This window comes from Syngnathus typhle, linkage group LG6 (assembly GCF_033458585.1).
Source record: "Syngnathus typhle isolate RoL2023-S1 ecotype Sweden linkage group LG6, RoL_Styp_1.0, whole genome shotgun sequence".
Taxonomy (NCBI): domain Eukaryota; kingdom Metazoa; phylum Chordata; class Actinopteri; order Syngnathiformes; family Syngnathidae; genus Syngnathus; species Syngnathus typhle.
The window spans coordinates 5,632,086-5,655,524 of NC_083743.1; the positions used below are offsets into that span (position 1 = coordinate 5,632,086).

At 50.3% G+C, this 23,439-nt stretch overlaps 2 protein-coding genes and 1 long non-coding RNA gene across 12 annotated transcripts in view; 1 reads left to right on the forward strand and 2 right to left on the reverse strand.

Moving 5' to 3' along the window:
- Window positions 1-443: 443 nt before the first annotated feature.
- LOC133155167 (uncharacterized) lies at window positions 444-4,994 on the reverse strand. The gene is made up of 3 exons (XR_009714602.1): window positions 4,906-4,994; window positions 2,293-2,371; window positions 444-545 (listed from the first exon to the last, which is right to left on the reverse strand). It is a non-coding gene; the product is annotated as an uncharacterized LOC133155167 (long non-coding RNA).
- Window positions 4,995-6,071: 1,077 nt separating this feature from the next.
- Window positions 6,072-7,074, forward strand: LOC133155165 (V-set and immunoglobulin domain-containing protein 10-like 2). Its single transcript, XM_061280249.1, has 2 exons — window positions 6,072-6,243; window positions 6,301-7,074. Exons 1-2 carry the CDS (start codon window positions 6,072-6,074, stop codon window positions 6,648-6,650), a joined length of 522 nt encoding a protein of 173 aa, XP_061136233.1. The 3' UTR covers window positions 6,651-7,074.
- The window catches only part of cdon (cell adhesion associated, oncogene regulated), a 45,469-nt gene continuing 28,756 nt past the window's right edge, over window positions 6,727-23,439 (reverse strand). For 9 of the 10 annotated variants that reach the window (XM_061280238.1, XM_061280233.1, XM_061280235.1 and 6 more), the window contains 18 exons: window positions 18,761-18,900; window positions 18,401-18,679; window positions 17,958-18,104; window positions 17,744-17,887; window positions 17,375-17,668; window positions 17,034-17,303; window positions 12,382-12,629; window positions 12,127-12,301; window positions 11,620-11,739; window positions 10,951-11,154; window positions 10,699-10,880; window positions 10,252-10,357; window positions 9,304-9,426; window positions 9,039-9,230; window positions 8,664-8,938; window positions 8,491-8,570; window positions 7,400-7,674; window positions 6,727-7,281 (listed from right to left, as the gene is read on the reverse strand). In XM_061280238.1, coding sequence (XP_061136222.1) covers window positions 7,136-7,281; window positions 7,400-7,674; window positions 8,491-8,570; window positions 8,664-8,938; window positions 9,039-9,230; window positions 9,304-9,426; window positions 10,252-10,357; window positions 10,699-10,880; window positions 10,951-11,154; window positions 11,620-11,739; window positions 12,127-12,301; window positions 12,382-12,629; window positions 17,034-17,303; window positions 17,375-17,668; window positions 17,744-17,887; window positions 17,958-18,104; window positions 18,401-18,679; window positions 18,761-18,833 — 3,333 coding nt within the window. In that variant the 5' untranslated portion in view covers window positions 18,834-18,900 and the 3' untranslated portion in view covers window positions 6,727-7,135. The other variant, XR_009714600.1, reaches the window with a different exon arrangement.

Consider the following 23,439-nt stretch of genomic DNA (forward strand, 5'->3'; position numbering starts at 1 on the left):
GCTAAATATGCTTACCAAAATATTAGAAGCAGCTGTTGCTGTGATGCAGAGCAGTCGCACACAACCACAACAGCAAACATATGGTCAAATCATTGCTTAAATCGATTAACATTAGCCCATCGTGACATATTTTGAAAGTACAGACAACAAAAAAGCACTGAAACAGTTTTTTTTCTTTTACACTGACATTTTTTTTTTTTGCATTTGTATTTACTGCAGTTCCAAGTAACCTGACCTACATTTTTTTTCCCATTGATGGGCTGATTTTTTTACTTTGACTTGAGATACAAGCGCTGTTTGGTTAACGGGTGGCTCAAATGGCATCACAGGGATATATTCTTTATCCTCTGCGAAGAACAACGAATATTAATGCCACACTGAGAAGCTGAGAGGAGCTGTGTCTCCAGAACGGAAAAAAAAAAAAGCCATTGTCTTATACTTACGAACACCTGAATGAGGTGGAAGACCGACCAAGATCGAACTGTGCCCAATGCATTAGATAGATGGAATGGAAATTTATGCCTCAGCAGAAGGATGTAGATGGCCTGCAGGCAGATTTCTTTGTCATCATAAACATGTCATCCACTTTATGCGCGCCCATCACTTTTCCTGCCGCTATCCGGCGAGCACCAATTAGAGTCGGGGAAGGACGAGGGCGGGCCGCGTGCTTTTTTTTTTCTTTGTGGGGGGGTGGAGAGGGCGAAGAAAATGAAAAGAGCGATGCAAGGTCAGAAGAATGCATGGTGGCAGAGGATGAGAGAGCGAAGTCATGTTGTCATGGAAACTGGCAAGGATGTGAGGAGACAAACAAGAATGTCAGTGGGGCACGCTGCGGGAAATAAGCGTTGAGGTGCGTCCATTTTAAACGATGTGCGTCATGTAGAGAAAATTATCCAGACTATTCATCAATACGTGCCCATCCATTTATTTGACTGGTTTTTGATGTCTTCTCAAATGCTCGGCTTTAGTTTTCACTAATTGTTGTAAATAAATTAAACTACATTTCTGAAGCGCTTGCTTTTATGTCTAGGTCCAAGTTTTACTCAAGTTTCATGTGCTCACATTTTACTGGAATTAAAAGTGTGTTACAGGTAAATACACTTTTTGGGAATAAAACCTCTGCCTTGTTGATGTATTATGATAACATCGGTCACGAAAGCAGCCAAATTGCAGCCTTACGCCATGAAACGCATTTTCGAATTCAAGGACGCTTTTAAAACGTTAAATTCAAAAATGCATGGGCAGTTGAGTATGCGAAAGGATTTGTTTGGACGACTCCTTAAGAATGTTCAAGTGGCCGAGTGAGTGTTTGCTCCAGATGATAATGATGGTTTCCATGGTGACACGCGCTGCACTTTTGTTGCTTTTGTGTGTGGAGCCACTTTACCTGCTCAAACCTCTCTGCTCACATTCGGTGCGTACTGCATAATTTAAGATGGCCATTTCCACATTCTATCAAATGACAATTTTCTATTCCTGTCACATATTTGTAAATGCTGGCTGAGTGTTAAGCAGTGTCTCCAGAAAGGAAAAACGTTCTTTTTCTGAAAGCTAATCAAGAAATTGATTAATCTTGCAGGCTATTAAATATGAGCTCTTCAGCCTTCCAAATGAAAACCAAGACACTCAGCAACTCTCTCCACAACACACAGACAAAGAAACACGCGCATACACTCGGTCCATAAAAAAAACCAAATCAATTAAAAAAGACGAGGAAAAATGAACGTGTCCAATTGGTTAGCTGCGAAAATGCAAGTGGCCACTAGATAGCAGCAGAGTTTTTTTTTTTGCAGTACAGGTCACACGACTGCTATGGGCTCTTGATTTCATTTGAACCTTCACAACCACAAAAAGAAAAAGACTATCTGGCTAACTAACTAATTACCTCTCTCACACACTAACCCAAGTCCCACAACAATTTTACTCCTGAACTTACTCTGGAGCAACCTAACAGTGAAGATGGCTCGCTGGCCATTGCTCCAAGCCAAGGTCCCGTGAGCCAGCAGCTCAGGCAGCGGGCGGCTGGCAGCGGGCAGGCATTCACATCTGGAGCTGCCACAAGCTTCTCGTTAAATAGCCGAGGAGGCAGCGAGGCCATCCAAAGACCAGATGTACAGTGACAGTCTCACGAACACTCTCTCGCTCTTTTACACACACTTCCACACAAGCAGTTTGTTTAGTGTGTGAGGATCTACATGAATCTCACCCCCCCCCCCCCCCATCATGCCCCCGCCCCCTCAGTTTCTCTGTAATTGATCCCAGACTGGACATTGGCATTCATATCTTCCTTACTTTATCTTCCAGACAAGATTTCTACTGCTTCCAGATGCCGACACCACTCTTGAGAACTCAAAAGTTCAAGTCAGTTTTCCTGGGGGGGGGGGAAGAAGAAAAAAAGTGCTGCTTTAATGTCTTCAACGTCCAAAAAAAGCTGGAAGCAAGACGAGTAGCCGACGCAAGCAGAGGTAGAGCGCATATCTGAGAACCTGCTTTTACTGTCTTCGTTTTATTGTTCCAAATTCTCTTCCAACAGCAACAAACAACCAAAAATGTTTACCGTTTATCAGAAAACAAGTGGACTAAATCAATATGTCACTAGCAGATGCCACAGCGTAAATCAACAGAATACAAATATATATTTTTTTTACTTCCCAAGCCAAGTCAGACGTTCATATAGTCGCTTGTTACTAGGCAGAAATCTTAGGCCTCAATCACACTGTCCCAAATTTGGCTGTTTCAAAAACGTCAAATACATTTGTTAGCCCATTACATTCACTGCTGTGTATTTAATATAAATGACAAAAACAAAACACACTGCTGGGTCAAAAATCACCCAATTTGGGTCACACTGACCCAACTCCCTCCAGCACTCATTCAGCGATCACGCCCGAGTGGGGGAACGCCACAAATAAAAAGCGCAGCGTTGCAACCCTCGCAAATCCTCCCGAGCTCAATTGGAGCAACACAATTGGCTTTTACTCAAACTATCTTTACGACCCGAACGATGAGAGTGGGAACAAGAGCAACATTTACTTTGACCGGCAAGGATCATAAAGCGCTAAATGTGCGGTTTGCGAAATGGGGTCCCTGGACGAGACCGCGCTTGGACGTCCGCAACTTCCTCTTTCTTATTTTGTATCTACGATATTACGGGATATCACAATAAAGTGCAAAGCGACATATGGGGACCAGTGCGCCAATTCGGGGTCATTATATTTAATTGGTATAAGGACTACGACGGGGTCTTATAAATATTTCCCCGCTTTAAGTACCGCCAAAGTTTGAAAACCACCGATTAGCGTTACAGTGCTGTTAACGCTACCGGCAGTAACGACAGCCGCACTTGAACTCGTCCCGCGCCTTTTACTGTACAGGTGGTCCATGCCTGGGCCATGTGGGAGCCTAGCGGGGCACTAGCGCATCGCACGTGTTGGGGGGCCGTGATGTGTTTCGCAGATACAGTCTCAGTCTGCTCTCTCATCTGCTGCCAAAAACAAAAACCTCCATTTCGACTTTGAGACACTCAGTGGGAAAGTACTTGAAAGCCTACACAGGGTCTCCATAAAAAGTTAGTTAGCTAGCTAGTAAGCGTATGAGTTTCCGTGTATGTTACGGTTTGTTTGTTTGTTTATGTAAATTGTTTTATTAGCTGTTGTGAAATGCGCCACATAATTAGAGTTGTATTGTAACTTGGAGTTGCTAATTTAGCAAGTTAATTGGTGAGAGTTAGTTAGCATGCTAGCGGGCGTGCGTTACTTTGTTCCTAATATAGAGGGTGTGGATTTCTATGTTAATTAAAATTTGTGACTTGTGAGTGCTAATGAGCAAATGACGTGATTGTAAAATAAAATGCGTTTAAATCGAGTTGGTATTCTATGATCACATGACCCCGATAATATTTTCTCAATTTTTATTGGCTATAAAGAAGAGATAAGACTACGATTAAATGAATTGGAAATGACTGGGAGACTTGTAATTGGTCCTGCGTCAGACTTTTCATAGCCAAAAGTGCTTTGACGCCAAAGAAAAGTATTTGGAAAGGCCTCGGCGCTTGTTTGTGTTGACTTTAGGCGAGCAAACCCAGTTTGTTGTCATCTGGAACTTATTTTGACTGTTGACATCTAATAACAATAAATGAGCCAGTGGGACTGATGATTCATTTTCATTGAGACAATACGAAACAATACGTTTGTTGTTCCTGCTCCATTTCTGACGTTCATGCTCTGCATTCACACTGATGTCTTTATTAGGCAAATTCGACACAGCAGTCTTGAAGCATGCAAATAAAATGTAAAACGATCACTTTTTTTGGGGGGGGGGGAGCATCCTACGGAACGGATGAAACTAATTTTAAAAAGAAAAAAAGGGCAGGAAACTTAAGACAATCACGTTACTTACTGTTTTGAGTCACTGGTTCAATGCAAATGATGGAAAATCAATTACAATTTACAACAGGTCAGTTTACATTTGGGCAGCACGTTTGAAGAGTAGTTTCAACATCTAAATCACAGATTTTAAATTTGAATCTCGCTTTTTTTAAAAAAAAGTAAATTGAATGTATTTTTTCATTTTATTTTATGATGGGACCAGAGTAGCGGAGGTTAAGTGACCCAACATACGAGTTTCTGAGATACGAGCCGTTTATTTTTATTTTTTTTTAACTTTTCAGCGCAAATTTGGGATGTTAAGACTTATGTTGGCACTAAATTCAATTTAAGAGACCCGAAGTTGACTAATACCACCCCAGACGAAGTTTACTGTCAAACTAAACATAAAAACAGCATTTTCAACAACCAAACTACCTTACCCAGTCGCAGTTTAGACAACAAACCCGTTTAGACAACGTGTATTTGAACATTAATGTTGGAATAAGACATTTAGAGAGATGATAATATCAATACTCACATTTCTTTATCCTCTGAGCTCTGAGAGAAAATAAAACGAACTTTACGACAACTTACACTTACTGAAGAAGTTTTATTTCTTCTTCGTTTGTGTCTGCGCGGATGTCCGACGGAGACACTGCCCCCTGGTGGCCAATGCGGGCATACTGGAAGGAGCAGCACAATGAATTGGATCATAGCATTAAAATCATGATGCACAGCAGATATTTATTTTGTCAAGATAAAAAAATCATAACTAGACAGAACAAACTATTTGTTCACAAAATATTTGTACTGTTTCTGATATTAAACTCAAAATTGACAAATGCCTTTTTTCCCCCCCAAATGATTTTGCAGACTTTTCTTTTAGTGTGGCCTCACCGAACCTCTCTACCCCCATCCTTTCTTCCTTCCCCACCAAGCCAAACTACTTAAATGGCATGCAATGCTGCTTGCAGCTGGCAAGCTTCTGCTCCATATCAAGGGACCACACATCAAGAAGTACCTTTATTAGCCATTGTGCCCGTTGGGGTACAAAGTTTTGTCGTAGGGGGTGGTATCCTCAACTGGTTCTACTTTTCCACCCTTGACACTCAACTCATTAGCCGCTGCTGGGCAAGCAAATCTGCCAATATATTCTTACTTAAATTTCCTCTCACAAGAAGGACTGGCAATGGAAATAATTTGTTGCAGGCCATCATAAAAGCATGATTAACTGTACGAGTATGAGATAAAGACAGTTTGGCATTCTTAACTTTTAGTCATATGCTGTGTCACAAAGGCATCGTGCAAAGATGTTTGCCGTTGATTTGAGTCCATTTAACTGTGCTACAAGTGTATAAACTAACTCCCTCACTGTGCCGTGCTGCAGGTAAAAACGTTTGTATTATCAGTTGGCTAAGGTTTACAGCATGTTTGTCTATAAATAGTGAGCGCGGTGGCTCCCCCGGCCCAAGCGAGTCCAACTGTGAGTACCGACTAATTAGAGCCTTCTCTTGTGTCTGGGCTCACCTCCATGAGAGCAACTTTACAGGGCACTCGCAACTTTTGAGCCTGGGGCGCCTTCAAGGCTCTCCTCCTCACACCGCAACCACTTCAACAAATAAAAATACATGAATGTGTCAACTGGTGTTCTCTCATGACAACAACTTGCAGCAGCTGATTAAATAAAACATGAAGGCACACAACATGTTCCGCCCACTAGAGCAACCTGCAGCGCTGTTAAATATTTCAAGAAGGCAGTTCAAACACGAGCCAGAAAGAATCAGCGGTAGAGAGAAATTGCGACCACGGTGTGACAAGATGTTTCCTTCAGTCTGCCTGCTGGCCACTTGGGTTCTTCTTCTTCTTCCACTCCAAGGTGAGCGTTCGACCCGGTCGCTCAGTCGGTTACTCGCCAACCGTGTCGTACCCTCAGCTTTAGATCTTCGAGGTGAGGAGGTGAAGTACGTGACCCTCAACGCGACCGTGACCGCGGGGGGCTCGGTCCGCTTGGACTGCGGCACCGACCCGCCCTCTATCTTCATCTGGGGCTTCACCAGAGCCGGTTCGGACAGCAACGTGGCTCTGGCCTACGACTACGGTCATGGTCTCAAGCTGCAGGCTCGGCCGGACGGCGTGGTTGGCGTGCGCGTGCCCGTCAACACCTCCGCCCTGGTTCTGGAGAAAGTCCGGCGGGAGGCGGAGGGGACGTACACCTGCCAGGCTTTGTACCACGCGGCTAGGGTGACCTTCTACTACACCAGGCTGGATGTGGACGATGACTAATGACGCACAAATAAACTCTGAGAAGTTCCTTGTTGTGTTACTCGCTTTCTAACAAACTCACTCACAGACTCACTCGTGTTTTTTAACCGTGAGGAAGGAAGCTAACAGTGTGCTGACTTACTCTTCCTTATCGTCTCTTTATATTATTACAAAACTTTACAAGTCGCTAAATCTCCGTAACACAAAACAGTTCTCAGGCCAAAACCAAACAAAAAAAAGCATAAATAATATAAAACTGACAACTTTGTTCTTTGACACAGATACATTCATATGAATTGATAGTTTTCTACTAGAAAAAAATAAATAAGTCATCTGAAGGAGTCTTTGGGAGTTCCGCCTCAGTCTGGGAAAGTTTGCCGTCCTTGTCGGACAAAGTACTAGGTCCATTGACTGTCTTTTCTCAGGTCCTCCGGCTGTCCTCTCTTAGGTCCTTTGTGACATCACCACAGCAGCTCTGACTGTCCAGCTGTCACGTCGCAGGGACCTCAGACTTCCTGGAGACTGGCCTGGATCAGCTCACCCCCGCCGGACATCCAGCAGGGCTTTTCATCACAGTCCGAGTCCGGAAGGCCCAGATTTTCCCAGCACGGGATTGGACAGTCCTGATCCACGCAGTCCAGATCCTCCTCCGCTGCGCAAGCAACAACCAAACAACACGTTAGTCATTGGAGGATGATTTTAATAAATCAGAAATTAGTTCATCTGTTCATTTATTTATTTAAAAAAAATTGGAATAATGATCGACTCACCAGTGCCATCCCCCGGACATTCCGTGTCATCTCCCTCGAGACAACACGAGCGTTGCGAAGGCGACGAATCTCGCTGCTCATCGGGCGGGTGTGGGACTTGGCGATTGTCGAGGTCATCGGCACGCAGCTCGCCCGCGGGGGAGCAGCGGTGGCGGCACGGGGAGGTCGCCGCCTGCTTCAGAGGAACCATCTCCAGACCGTCCTGCTGACAGGGCGCCGCTCGGTGCATGAGGGGAAGCGTCCCGCCCGTAAGGACGCCGTTAGGCTTGTAACACCTGAAATAGGTAGCAGAGATGCTATTAGTGTTAGCTTTTTTTGGTCCGTTGTTTTATACAGTGTAGATGTTTGTGTTTTATGTTTTTAGTTTGACATAAGCTAGGAGTGGTGTTAAATAACTTTTCTGAAGAACTGTACAAAGGGAAAAAAAATAACCGACTGTCAGTCTGTGGCTTTCTAACCAGTAGCCATTGTGTTTATATTCAAATTCACAGGAGCGTCCTAGCATAGTACGACACTCAGTAAGCCCTCAAAGGAATTTTCCGAATCCCATTCAAAAGCGCAACATCGTGTTTCCGTGCTATCGGAACCGCGATCCTCGTTTTCGTTCCCGCCAGCGCAAATAAATAAACAGGAGGCTCATTAGAGTAGCCCGTGTGTTGGCTGGTTGCACAGAGGGTAAACTGTGATGCCGCTGAGCCTTGAGGACATAAACAGGAGCAGCATGTGAATGTGGAGCGCAAAAAAAAAAAAAGTAGCTGGCCTTCTTCCCAACGACACGCTGTGTGACAAAGTCCTAAACAAACCATCGTAAGTTGACTTGATGGAAAAGCCATCGCGAGGGAAATAAAAAACGAAATCGGTCTTTTTAAGAAGGTTCTTCTTTGGTGCTTGACAATATTAACAACTTAGTCATATCCCTAATATACTATTTACTAGACATTTCAATTTTTTGTGAATTCAGTCAAATAAATACAAGGCATTCCACAAGGCTCTGTTCTCTTTCCATTCCTGCATCCAAATAATTTGCCCTCAGGTGCATCTGCGTATCATTTGTGTACTTGCATGACCCCACCAAAACTCGGAAGCGTTACCTGTTATTGTTGCACAGGTTCTGACAATTCACACAGTCTGAGGATTCCGATTGGGGAAGAGCCGTGTACATGCCGCCTCCCTAGAATTAAAAACAACATTGTTTAGCGCGGATGAAGACATTAAGTCGGTTACCAACTGGGCCAAAAAAAAAACAAGTACCCCCTGCACTCACATTGTGGTGGTGGTGAGGGTGGGGCAGGGTGCCATCGTGGCCGTGGGAGTGTCCGCCCGGGTAGAGGCCGCCGTTGCTGTTGTGCAGTGGCAGGCCGTTGGGGTGTTTGTGGTGCAAGTGGTGGCACCCCGAGGGCAACATGGCGCCACCCCCGCCGTGCCCGAAGCCCCCGTGGACGCCGCCGTTCATGCGGCCGGTGCCGGCCAAAGCGGTGTACTCTAGAACGTGTCCGTTGATGTCAGCCGGCTGGTACAAATAACCCGGAGGGTCGTATTCTGCAGGAGGAAACACAAGGCATACCACAAGGCTCAATTCCCATCCCGTTAGATTTTCAAATTGCTATTCTGTTTATTCGAGGCGAGCATCAACACCCACTGTGCATGTTGTTGTGCTGTCGGTTCCTCCACAGGCACATGGCGATGAAGGCCAGCAGGATGAGGACCATCACGCCCAACACGCAGCCCACGATGAGATACAGCAGACCCCCGGGTGGCCCGGAGGGCTCCTGCGGGTGGGGCCACGGCGGCGTGACGGGACGCTGGCTTGGCGAGCCTGGAGACTGGCGTGCTGCAGTAAAGGAACAGGTGATGTTTTCAAGAATTTTTTGTGATACTTGCTTGTTTGTTGGGTCTCTCCTTACCTCTGGTCTCGCAGATCATGACGTTGCTGTAGTCGCTCTCGCCGCCGTCGTTGAAGCACTGCATCTTGATGTCGTACGACGTCTCCGCCTGTAGGTGACCGATCATGTGCCAGTCTTTCCCACCTGAGAAGAGAAGCAGGTGGGTGTGACTAGAGGAAAAAAAAGTGAGCGTCGACTTCCTGGAAAGATCACGGCAGCCGTGGCTTTCTTTTTTTTTTTTTCCTCACTTGGCTGAGGTCATGTTCTTTCATGTGCTCTTTTGCCCCCCCCCCCACTCACACAAAGACACAAACATGTAATCACACTCTCGCAGTCGCAATCTGAAAGCACATGCAAACTTGACAAACACAGCCACTGTAGGAGCGACACAAAAACACAAATACGCACACAGACACACATTCTCGTGTCAGTCCCGGGGGCCTTCACACAGTTGCTGCACTCTGGTTCAGCTCCATATATGGCAGCTTATGTTTGTGCTGGCTTAAGTCCAGTATTAACACAGACGCACAAAGACACACACGTTACATATAAAACACACACACACACAAGAAAAAAAATCACATACTTTTGCATTTTTGTTATATATTTTTTAATTATTATTGTATTTTTTTAAATATATTTTTCTGCTATTATTCCAATAGGCTTTGGAATCCGCAGACTGGCTGACCCGAGTTGCGAAAGTAACCAACATTTACATGGAAACCTTGACTGAAGTTTGACCTGCGGTAAAAGGGGAGGAGCCCAAAGATACCAGCACCACCACTTCCTTGCCTTTCCTTTCCTTTCCTGTGGCGCGATGACCAGTTAGCATTCCAGACAGCAACCCGAGCCGCTGCGTAGCTCTGCTGCCCGCTCTCGTATTTTAACCCCGGCCAATTAAGTCGAAAGCCATTCACAGTAAAGAAGCCAACGCTGTCGCGTTTGTCTGTTTTTGACATGCACACGCACCTTCGACCACGTCGCGCTTGTAGTCGCTGTCGTTGTCGCTGTCGGTGGGCCGATAGTAGATGTAGAAGCCTTGGATGGGAGTGTTGTTGTTACTCGAGGGACTGTACTGAAAGCGGAAGAAAACGGGGAAAAACAAAATGGTTACATTAGCCCACAATTACCCTTTTTTCCCCCTCCCCTATCAGCTAATGGAGCGGCTCGCTATCAGCCGTCCGCTCTCTGATTGCGCGGAAGTCGACCAGAGATAATGAGAGTCGGAGGTTACGGAAAGGGCGGCAATTATCTGCGCCCGTCGGCGCTCCAACGTTTGCACGATATGAATTAATCACCATGAGAACGACAAAAAAAGTCCCTGTACTTGTTGTCATCTGGTAATGGCCTCTATTCAACCTTTCCGTACGTTTGCAGGTCCTGCTTCTCATGGTAAGTAATTTGTAACATACTCACAGTCCAGCGCAGCATGATCTGTGTGTCGCTGATGGCGTCGGTGGCGGAGATGTGCGGTCCCACCACCGGCCGGTCGGCCATGCGGGGGCTGGCTTGGGGCACCTGGTACGGCCTTGACGCCACGCTGCGGGGACTCTCGCCGTACAAGTTCATGGCGGTCACTCGGAACCTGTAGGTGGCGCCTGAAGGACGGACGGAGTTCAACGACCCCGCCACCGACGGTTAAGCAATAAAAATGGAGTCGAGGCTCACCGGGCTCCAGATTGCGAACTTCCACCGACAGCTTGAGCGGCGAGATGTTGTCGGCCGCCACGCCCCACTCGGTGTTGCGGCTGCGTTTGTACTCCACGCGGAAGGCTGTGATGGGCGAGCCGCCGTTGGCTCTGGGGATCCACGTCACGTAGACGGAGCTCTCCGTCGCCATGGAGATGGTGGGCCGGTCGGGCGCCTCGGGCACTATGAGTGAAGGCGAGAAGACGGGTTAACCTTTGAACAGTGTCGCCGCATCCCGACTTGGCGGAAAGGATGGAAGGAATTCGGAGAGGAGGAAGCGGAAAGGATAAATCACGGGAGGAATGCGTACTTACGGCAGCAGCTGAGCGGCACGCACTTAAAGAAGCGGCAGAGGAAGACGGAGACAATGGTTAGTGGAAGATTAAGAAAGTGTTGTTAGTCATATCGCCACATTCATACTGAAATTGAATGTTAAAGATCATCAAAATATTTTCTTCCCAATAGCTCCTGAAAAAAATGAATGAAGCCAGAAAAGTCCACCGCCCCAATTGAAATGATTGAAAAGGCCACCCCAAAAATGATTTTTTGGAATGTATTTAACAAAAATAAAAACACTTTATAATCATAATAATTGTCAGCGCATCAGTAACAAATAATAAAATAAAGATGGAACATTCCGCACTTTACCTCTGTCGTGGATCACCACTCCAAAGTGCGTGTTGGGCATTTTGTCCTCAGGGACTTTGGGCGGCATCAGGACGACTGGAGGCTTGTGGGACGGATTCTTGTTGGACGAGGCGCTCTTTTCTGGAGGAGAAGGGACTTATAAGGAGGAAGCCAAACAAAGTCCCACACATGTTCCCAGTTGTTGCCCCCATCCCCACCAGCCAAAGCACTTTGACACCGCCCCTGAGCCTCTCTCGTTTGATCAGGAGCCGGCTCGGGTTTCCGCCACTGTTTTTCCTTGCTAATAAACGTCTTGCTTTATGAAAAGCTCAGTGACCATGTACGTAGAGTGCAACCTGGATTTAACAGAACCGGACCCAACAGACTCTGGCTTTAAAGGACAGAAAAGTGTCTTCGTTCATTTGTACAGTAACTGCAAAACTTTGTTTGTTGCAGAATGGTCCGAAACTTGTGCCAGTGACCAGTTCTGACGGCCATGTTGGTAGGGGCAATTTTACTAGTACAAACCTTTTCCAGTGCGAAAGGTGAGCATGGCCGGCTGGCCCTCACCCGCCGAGCTGCGGGCCACCATGAGGACTTCGTACAGGCTGGACGCCTCCAGTTCGGAGAGACGCAGCGAGCGCTCGCTGCCGGGCACTCGCACCGTCAGCCAGCTCTCCATCAAGGTGGCCATCTCGTCCACCTGAGCGACAACGGCAACCTTTTAGTAACGCCGCTGTGGTGTTTTGCTTTTTTTTTGTGTGGATCAGTCAAGAAGCTCACCTTTCGATATTTGACAAAATAGGCGTTGATGGGGCTCCCGCCGTCAGGCCCCGCCCTCCACTCCAGGTCGTAAATGTCGGGTTTGTACGTCTGGGGCGGGCTGGTGATGATGGGCGCGTCGGGCGTGAGACGGAGGGCGCCACCATCGGACGGCGGCTCGTCTTCCTCTTCCGTCAGAAAGCGCTCGCCGCCCTCATCGCTCTGCATGGGGGGCAGTGAGGGCCAAACGTCCACGCCGGGGTTCAAATCTGGGAGAGAAAGTGTTTCTTGTAGAACCATAGCGCACTTTGTTTTTGCTTTGTGATGGCGGCTCAGCGCTAACCGCCAAGACTTTGTCACGCGTGCTAAAAGTAAAGAACAACAGTCCGTTACGATCCAAACATTTGGATCATGGCACCTTCTGACATTGTCAGAAACGCACGCGTGAGCACGGCGCGGCTGCACTTTGCAAAAGTAAACAAGCCGGGAGCTGGTAAGACTAAACCTGATTCCGGGAACGTCGCCAGCTGCCACGCATTCCCCACACGGGCCATTAAAATATCCATCCATCCATCCATCTTCTTCCGCTTATCCGGGGTCGGGTCGCGGGGGCAGCAGCTTCAGGAGGGACTCCCAGACTTCCCTCTCCCCAGCCACGTCATCTAGCTCATCCCGGGGGATCCCAAGGCGTTCCCAGGCCAGCTGAGAGACATAGTCTCTCCAGCACGTCCTGGGTCGTCCCCGGGGTCTCCTACCGGTGGGACATGCCCGGAACACCTCCCCAGGGAGGCGTCCAGGAGGCATCCTGATGATATGCCCGAGCCACCTCATCTGGCTCCTCTCTACGTGGAGGAGCAGCGGCTCTACTCCGAGTCTCTCCCGGATGACCGAACTTCTCACCCTATCTCTAAGGGAGAGCCCGGACATCCTGCGGAGAAAACTCATTTCGGCCGCTTGTATCCGGGATCTCGTTCTTTCAGTCACGACCCATAGCTCGTGACCATAGGTGAGGGTAGGAGCGTAAATCGACCGGTAAATTGAGAGCTTTGCCTTTTGGCTCAGCTCTCTCTTTACCACGACGGACCGGTACAAAGTCCGCATTACTGCCGACGCTGCACCGATCCGCCTGTCGATCTCGCGCTCCATCCTCCCCTCACTCGTGAACAAGACCCCAAGATACTTAAACTCCTCCACTTGGGGCAGGATCTCATCCCCGATCCGGAGAGGGCATTCCACCCTTTTCCGATCGAGGACCATGGACTCGGATTTGGAGGTGCTGACCCTCATCCCGACCGCTTCACACTCGGCTGCGAACCGCTCCAGTGAGAGCTGGAGATCACGGCCTGAAGAAGCCAACAGCACCACGTCGTCTGCAAAAAGCAGAGACGCGATGCTGAGGTCCCCAAACCGGACACCCTCAACGCCTCGGCTGCGCCTAGAAATTCTGTCCATAAAAACTATGAACAGAATCGGTGACAAAGGGCAGCCTTGGCGGAGTCCAACCCTCACTGAGAACGAATCCGACTTACTGCCGGAAATGCGGACCAAACTCTGGCATCGATGATACAGGGACCGAACCGCCCTTATCAGTTGGCTCGGTACCCCGTACTCCCGAAGCACCCCCCAGAGAACCTCCCGAGGGACACGGTCGAACGCCTTCTCCAAGTCCACAAAACACATGTGGACTGGTTGGGCGAACTCCCATGCACCCTCGAGGATCCTGCTGAGGGTGAAGAGCTGGTCCACTGTTCCACGGCCAGGACGAAAGCCACACTGTTCCTCCTGAATCCGAGGTTCGACCTCCCGACGGACCCTCCTCTCCAGCACCCCTGAATAGACCTTCCCAGGGAGGCTGAGGAGTGTAATTCCCCTGTAATTGGAACACACCCTCCGGTCCCCCTTCTTAAAGAGGGGAACCACCACCCCAGTCTGCCAATCCAGAGGCACTGTCCCCGATGTCCACGCGATGCTGTAGAGACGTGTCAGCCATGACAGCCCCACAACATCCAGAGCCCTTAAGAAATCCGGGCGGATCTCATCCACCCCCGGGGCCTTGCCACCGAGGAGTTTTTTAACTACCTCAGTGACTTCAACCCCAGAGATTGGAGAGTCCGCCTCAGAGTCCCCATGCCCTGCCTCCACAATGGAAGGCGTGTCGGTGGAATTGAGGAGGTCTTCGAAGTATTCTCCCCACCGACACACGACGTCCCTAGTCGAGGTCAGCAGCACGCCATCTCCACTGTAAACAGTGTTGACGTTGCACTGCTTCCCCCTCCTGAGACGCCGGATGGTGGACCAGAATTTCCTCGAAGCCGTCCGGAAGTCATTCTCCATGGCCTCGCCAAACTCCTCCCACGCCCGGGTTTTTGCCTCAGCAACCGCCGAAGCCGCGTTCCGCTTGGCCATCCGGTACCTGTCAGCTGCCTCGGGAGTCCCGCAGGCCAAAACGGCCCGATAGGACTCCTTCTTCAGCTTGACGGCATCCCTTACCGCCGGTGTCCACCAGCGGGTTCGGGGATTGCCGCCACGACAGGCACCAATGACCTTACGGCCGCAGCTCCGGTCGGCCGCCTCAACAATGGAGGCGCGGAACAAGGTCCACTCGGACTCAATGTCCCCCGCCTCCCCCGGGACCTGGGAAAAGTTCTGCCGGAGGTGGGAGTTGAAGCTCTTCCTGACAGGGGATTCCGCCAGACGTTCCCAGCAGACCCTCACAGAACGTTTGGGTCTGCCAGGTCGGACCGGCATCTTCCCCCACCATCGGAGCCAACCCACCACCAGGTGGTGATCAGTTGACAGCTCCGCCCCTCTCTTCGCCCGAGTGTCCAAAACATGCGGCCGCAAATCCGATGACACGACTACAAAGTCGATCATCGAACTGCGGCCTAGGGTGTCCTGGTGCCAAGTGCACACATGGACACCCTTATGTTTGAACATGGTGTTCATTATAGAAAATCCGTGTCGAGCACAGAATTCCAATAATAGAACACCGCTCGGGTTCAGATCGGGGGGGCCGTTCCTCCCAATCACGCCCTTCCAGGTCTCACTGTCATTGCCCACGTGAGCATTGAAGTCACCCAGTAGAACGATGGAGTCCCCAGAAGGAGCGCTCTCCAGCACCTCCTCCAGGGACTCCAAAAAGGGTGGGTACTCTGAACTGCCGTTTGGTGCATAGACACAAACAACAGTCAGGACCCGTCCCCCCACCCGAAGGCGGAGGGAGGCTACCCTCTCGTTCACCGGGGTGAACCCCAATGTGCAGGCGCCCAGCCGGGGGGCAATAAGTATACCCACACCTGCTCGACGCCTCTCACTGTGGGCAACTCCAGAGTGGAAGAGAGTCCAGCCCCTCTCGAGAGGGCTTGAACCGGAACCCAAACTGTGCGTGGAGGCAAGTCCGACTATATCTAGTCGGAACTTTTCTGCCTCGCACACCAGCTCGGGCTCCTTTCCAGCCAGAGAGGTGACATTCCATGTCCCAAGAGCCAGCTTCTGCAGCCGGGGATCAGACCGCCAAGGTCCCTGCCTTTGGCCGCCGCCCAGCTCGCACTGCACCCGACCCCTTTGGCCCCTCCCACAGGTGGTGAGCCCATGGGAAGGGGGACCCACATTTCCTTTTCGGGCTTTGCCCGGCCGGGCCCCATGGGCGCAGGCCCGGCCACCAGACGCTCGCCTTCGAGCCCCGCCTCCAGGCCTGGCTCCAGAGGGGGGCCCCGGTGACCCGCGTCCGGGCGAGGGAAATCTGTTTCCATATCTCTTCTTCATCATAAGGGGCTTTTTGAGCCGTGCTTTGTCTGGCCCCTCACCTAGGACCCGTTTGCCATGGGTGACCCTACCAGGAGCATGAAGCCCCAGACAACATGGCTCCTAGGATCATAGGGGCACGCAAACCCCTCCACCACGATAAGGTGACGACTCATGGAGGGGGCCATTAAAATAGCGGAGAGAAATTCTCTATGTAGCCCTGAGGCTGCCCCGCCAGAGGAAAGATGTCAAGGAAGTGATCCCATACGTTAAAGGAAGTCTTTCAAGGCAGAAAGGGAGAACAAAGCCACGAGGGATTCAAGGCGGAACTAGCTATACGTAATGCAGCTTTGATTGGTCAGTGCATCGATGGAGAAGAAATATTTGGATTGTCAAATGAGTTTTTGCAACGTACAAGCGGAATGTTTTGGATCACTGGTTAAAACTGACTGGCCGGTACCTCCCAACACAAACGCTCTTATCATCTTTGCATTCTTTCTGCTTGCATCTTCCAGGGGAAACACCACGCAGGGATGGAGGGAGGGAGGAGTGGATGGAACGGAGGGGTGGAAGGACGCCACCACGTAAATACAAGGCGGTTGTGTAGCACGTTGACAGCCGGGGTGGTCTGCCCCCCGTCCTAACCCTTCACAGCTACTCCTCGCATTCCAGCATCCGCGGGGGCTTATCCCCGGGCGGCGTGCACAAAGCTCACTCTCACGATCCAGCTCGGGGAGAAGGAGGGCGGCCTTGGCGCGATACGCCACCCCCAAGCGTGAGGACCGCCTCCAGACGTGGACAGCTTAACTCTTTACAGCACGGTTTCTGTTGAGATGTTTACTTTCGCCGACTACGTCACTGTACAAGTGACCTGAAGTAACCTTAAGCACCGATTTCACAACATTTTTTTTTTGTTTTTTCTGACATACCTGACTGCACACTCAGCATTCCCGACGACTGCGCCGACCCGATATCGTTGTCCAGCAGACATTGGTACACGCCTTGATCCCGCGGCACCACACCCGAGATGACCAGCTGGCCTTCTGAAATCCGTACCCGGTGCGAGGCGGGCACGGGCTCAGCGTTGAACAGCCAGGTGATGTCGGGGGCGGGGCTGCCCGCGGCCACGCAGCTGAAACGTGCGGTTGAGCCGACAGCGACGCGCTGGTCGGCGAGGCCCACCAGGATGGAAGCGGGTTCTACGAATCGGTTTCCCCATCAGACTTTTAGAACAACGGTTCTCAAAATAAAAAAGCTTCCGAGTCCTCACCGAGGATGTTCACAGTGTAGTTGGCGCTCATCACCGTCCCTTGCTCGCTCTCAACGGCGCAAACGTATACTCCGTTGTCGTCTGTCGTCACGGAGACAAATTCCAAATTGTCACGCAGGTGTCGCAACGAAGGCCCCAGTCGGACCCGCTCGCCGTTCTTGAACCACGTGGACGACGGCGCCGGACTTCCGGAAACTACGCACTCCAGCGTGTACGACTGGGACCGCTGCAGTGTCACATTCTTGGGGCTGGTGGGATAAACTATCCTCGCTGGAGAAGAGGGGGAATCTGCATCTAAAAACAACACATAAAGACATCAAATACTGTACTTATAAAAAAATAAACTAAAAAAATTCTAGCGGGACTTACGTCGGACAGAGATTTTGGTACCGTGGGTCTGCATGACGGTTTCCCCGGTGACCGGATTGTACGAGCCGCACTTGTAGACGCCCCGATGGTGCAACGAGGCGGACGGGATCTGAAGGTTGCCGGACGGAAGGACTAAGTAGTCGTCTAATAAGAGAGACAGTCGGTCAACAACAAGGTTTCAAAAAAAGAATAAAATAAAGTCTGAAAAAAGAACCTGTGGACGCCTCGACGCGCTCGCCCCGCACTCGTAACCGGGGGAAGGCCGGCGGCACGCTACGGGGCAGAGGACACTCGACGATTGCCGCATCGCCGACCTGGACGGACAGCGAGCGGCGCCGGCTGTCTTCGTACTGGGAGATTTCTGCGAGGCCCGACACAGACGGAACATTAGGAAGCGGCGAGTGCTGTAATGACTGAGCAAAGGAAAACCCAAAGGCTCATTAAGGATGTCAAAACTCCTTCTGCTTCCTTCCCGTCGCCGCTCGGCGGCAGGCGTCCTCGCCCTTTTCAAAAGCAACTTCCTGGCTTGCTGCCTCGCTACTTTAATGCGGTGGCGGCAAGGAACAAACGACAAAGACTAGATTTTTCAAGTCTTATGAGCAGTGGTGAGCAAAGGGGGGGACCGACAGGGCGATGGCCCCCGGTACTTCCACGTACCTGCCAAGTCCACACGTGCGTAGCGGCTGGCGACGGCCAGCCCGTGTCCTGAGCGCGCCACGCACTGGTAGACGCCGACGTGGGCGCGCTGCAGATTAGCGATGGTGAGCGTCCCGTCATTCAGCTCCACGCCGGGCAGGGTGTCACTGAGCAGAGGTTCGCCCCGGAAGCGCCAGGAGAGCTCCGCCGACTGGGGGTTGGTGGCGCAGCGCAGGCGGGCCGGGGAACCCGGACTCTGGACCAACGAGGCTGGCTCAGAGCGGAAAGATGGACAGTGAACTGAGGATGGAAAGAGAGTGGGTGATGAATGGAGGAGAACCAGATGGAAACCAGACAGACAGACAAGCAAAGGTAACTGACGTGTGCAGGTGACAAGCAGGTCTTGACTGAGACAGAGCAGAGTGGACAGGAAGACCCTGAGGCCACCGTCCATGGCGCCCTCGAACCCCTACCCGCAGCCGTGATCGCTCGGCGTGCACGCCCTCCTTCGATTGACCGACCTGAAAGAAGAGAAGGAGCATCTCACTGTACTTCCTTGACACCAATATGGGGGGGGGGAAGTATGCAGTCACTCTTTATAGCACTGTCACACGGCTCTGCGTCCTCATAGATTCACTCTAGCCTGACGTCCCTCAGCGGTCCCCGCTGGACCAGCCCCAAAAAAAGAGGGGGGGGGGGGGGCGTATTAAGAAGCATTCCTCCATCCTTTACAAGCAGCCCCCGCCCACATCTCATCCCCCTTTCTCCTCATCCTTCTCTTTCCAAGAGTAATCCAGGCCGGGCTTTGATCCCGGGGTTCCTGCTCGGTAACCAGGGCTCGAGAAAACCACAATGGCCGCCCAGCTGTGATATTGATGGCCGTGCTTCAGCGGAAGAGCCAAGCCGAGGGGGCAAATTAAAAAAGATGACGAGTGTCGGGATGGGGGCACCGCAGGGAGTGCGAGGCTCGGGCTAAAGCTAATGCTATTTATGTCATGCTATTTGAAAGCCACTTTTGGCCAAATGTAAGCTGTTCAGTATCAATCTTGTCTGACTGTGATTCAAAAGGAATCAGTCAGAGTCCAATATTATTGTCACACACACACTTGAGCGCACACACACACTCGCACACATCCTGGAAAAACAGGTGTTTAAGTGCTTAAAGAAACAATGAAAGCACTAAGGCAACAGAGTTTGGATTTCAGCGGGCTTCTGTGTAATCTGGCGTCACGTATACTTTGTGGCATCTCACATCAAAACCGCATCGCCACGCCACATGCTGCGACAGGCCCCAGGCTTGCTGGATTCATGATATATAATTACAATAATAAGGGGGGGGGGGGGTCGACAAAACACGGGACCCCGTCCCTAAGTCTACTGTATACCAGGAATGGGTTGTTCTCTAGTCTGGCCCTTCGAGCATTTACATAAAATTTGCAGGTTATCCTAATTTGGTCCTTTAAAATGGTCATTTTATTGATTTCTTTTTTCAAATACATGTCAAACTATTAAACAGTACATATTATTTTTGTCTATATCTACAAATCTGTCCGTTTCATGAAATTAATAAGTGGCCCTTGAGCACAAAAGTCTGCACCCCCCCCCCCTTTGCGCTATACGCTAACCGCCTGCCATCCGTTCCTTCCGGCGCTATGGCGACCGGTCGCCCTTGTATAAACACACACACAGCTGCCTATCGGCCCCGTCCATCTGGCGCTGTGAGGAAACGCACGAGGGCATCCATCTTCCCGCTTATCTGCTTGACTTTTCGCTGACATCCGCCACCATGAAGACACACACGCCGCTAGGATATCTGGTGTCAAACCCAAAATCCCATTAGCGAGGCTCCGACCCATGCTGGCGGCAAGGCATTGCTGAGGGTGCGGCTACCTGTCCCGTCAACACTTTTTTTGGACGCAAAAAGCAGCATTAGAAGTATCCAGGCTGGTCCAAACACTATAATAAACTGAAAAGCAGATGTTCTGACATCAAAAGAGTCACTTAATTTGTAACTATCTGTAATTTAATGTTCCAGATACTGCATACAACTCTGAAACGTAGCGCTAGCAACAATGCTAAGGGATAGCGCCACAGAAGAGGTGTCCAGGCTGCTACAAAAAGTATTCTAGACCAAAGTCACTTTATTTTATTTATAACTAACTAATTAGCTGCAATTTAATGCTCCAGATACTGTATTTTATTCTGATCGTTAGCATAACCGCTAAATGCTAAAACCAGAGAAGAAGTGTGCAGACAGGTTTAAAAAGTATTCGACTGAAAAGTACTAAAAATTGAAATCATCCATTTTTTTTCTCAAGGAACACACTAGATCTTTATTGTCAATTTCTTCACATGTCAAGACACACAAAGAGATCGAAATTACGTTCCCACTATAAGGGAGGTAGGCTAGCACCTTCTATTCACTGTGATGCACAACTCTAACACGGGGATAGAGTCATCCATCTCCACAACTGGTGGATAAAGAGGGAGTGAAGGTCCTGACACAAGAGAAAATAAACACAGTGACAGGTTGCCCTCAGGGAAAGCAAAGGAGGATCAGGGGGGGAAGGGGGTTCAAGTGTACCGTGTGTCGGAGCACCTGCAGGAACTCCTTTAAGCCCCCATGTGGGCCCGGCCCATACCCCTTTCTCATTGGGTAAAAGGGATGCGCTGGAGCATCAAAGAGCTGTGGGGCAGAGGCACAACACGTCGCAACTGGCGCTCTCGACTCAGCTTCACAAGACGGCACAGCTGAGTGGAAGCCAATGACAAACAATGTAAGCCAGTGGGAAGATCAAATCTCCTCACCGCACTGACACCGACACAGAAACCAAATCCAGAAAACTCCACGAGGCAATTAGGCGCTGCGAGAAAGGACGATGTAAAGACGATGATCTTTTCAGGTCAATCCTGGTGCGCCGGTCGACTGATCTGACCTGCTAACGGAAGCCGACCGGCATGCTATACCCCGAACCTGCCCGCACTCGCCCCCTCGGATCCGCGAAGGGAGTCTGCATTCCTAAACTCAACAGGGAGGCAAAGCCGGCGGACAGGACAGACGCAACGATAGGAGATAAACGCAAAAACAAGAAGACGGAGAAGGGGGGTGAGGGTACAAAAAGGTCTCCATTTGCCAAGCCTCAACGGCTATCTGAAGCTTGCTCATACCTCAAATCAAGACCCATTAACTCATTGGGTATGGCCTTCGTGAGTCGTTGTATCTCTGAACTTCCAGAAAGAGTCTCCTTGCGGAAAGAAACTCCAGGGGGTCCATTATTCGTCAGAATGAACTGGCCGATGCAGTCTGGGGCCACGACGGAAACTAATGAGTGGAGGCATCGGGCTAACACCATCTGCTTCACCCATTCAAAGAAAGAGGCGTGATTTGGAATCAGCGCAAGGAATTAGCTCCAGAGGAAGAAGAGAGGGGAGTCGTTAAACTTGGATGGTCTCGGCCGCAAGAGGATAGAAAGTGGACCGTTGAGGGGGCGCTGGGGTGATGACGAGGTCAGACAGGTCTCGAGACGCCGCGGCCGTGACGCCGTGGCTGCGATGCAGGATCAGGAATGAAAATGGGAGGCCTTGGGGGATCAGACAGTCACATCCCACAAAGCCTTGTTTACCAAGGACACACACTGCCCCCCCCCTCCTCAAAGTGGCACGGCCGAGACTCGGGAGATGACGCTAATTCCACCCTGAGGCTTTTTGGCCGCGAAAGCAGAGGCAAAAGAAGGGGAGGAGGCCGATGAGACCGTGGCTGAATGGTACAGTATGTTCGGCTGCTCTTAATTGGAGTTTGTTCTGCATTGTCTTGTTTCCCTTGGGAATCTGCGAGGGAGGGGGCGGGGGCCAGTGGGAGGTCCACTCGTTTCCCAAGGTCCTCAGAGCCGGATTAGCCAACAGTGACGAAACTCAATAAGGGCCTCGGACACGGGAAACGGATCCCAGGGTATCGCCGCCATACAAGGCCACCTCCGGACCTTTTGCAAAGTAACTAACAACCCGACGCCTTTGTGGGAGCGCTCGGGTCCTTCCAGCTGACTTCACAGGCCTTTCAACCCACAACGGGACGTCTGCTCCGACCAAAAGGTAATTTCGATGGAAGAGAGGAATGCCCGAGGGGGGCTTTATGCCCGTGGGGAGTGTTATAATACCCCCGACATGTGCCAAGAGTCTGACTCCCCGCACCAGGTGAGACATTCCTCCGAGTCAGTTTGGACTACACAGATGATGGCGAAAAGGCGTTGATGCAAGGGGAGGATCAAGTTTGCCAGAAAGTTCACCTTCTCCGAAGGGAGTTGGAATCTGTTGTGTCGGGCATGCAGTGATCTGATCCAGCTGCCACCCCCCCCCCCCTCCCGACGCTCCTGGATTCCATCAGTGTACATGTCTCCACGGCAACAAGCGGTAGACAACATTCTCTGGTCAGCCTCCTCCTGATAGATCCATGGCCAATGCCCAAAAACTTGAAAACCAAATATTAATGTGTTTTCTTTTAAGAAAGTCAAAGGAAAGCAGACTTTGGGAGAAACTCGTGATAAATGGGTCTATGTGGTGTTCCTCACGTTGCGGGGGCATGGCGACGATTTACAGGATGAAGAACCTTCTCTGCAACTGCTCCGGTTGGCCCGCCAGAATAAAAACAAACATTTGTGAAGAGGTTAAATATAATCAGTCTTCCTCACCGACGTACAAATCTCTTGCAAAAACCCAAACAAACCAGCACTCAAAGACAAATATGCAGCGTCCGCAAATGCTCCTTATAGTTTGTCAAAATGTTTATCCTCGCTACTCTTGCTTGTTGCGCGCCAAACAGGAGATCACAAAACAAACCGTCTGGCGTCAATAAACAAACGTGTCGGCCGAGTCTCAATTTCCTGGCACTGGCTCAGAACGTCTCGAAAAATCCAACAGCCGAGGCCAAGGATAACAAGACCTCCTGTCAGCAACCGAGAGGGCGTGGTCTCATGTCGCGTGTGCCATCTTTCGTAAGCGGACTCGACGGAGTGATTGATGCGAAAATGACAAAACTGTATAAAGAAATAATAAACAGCGCAGTA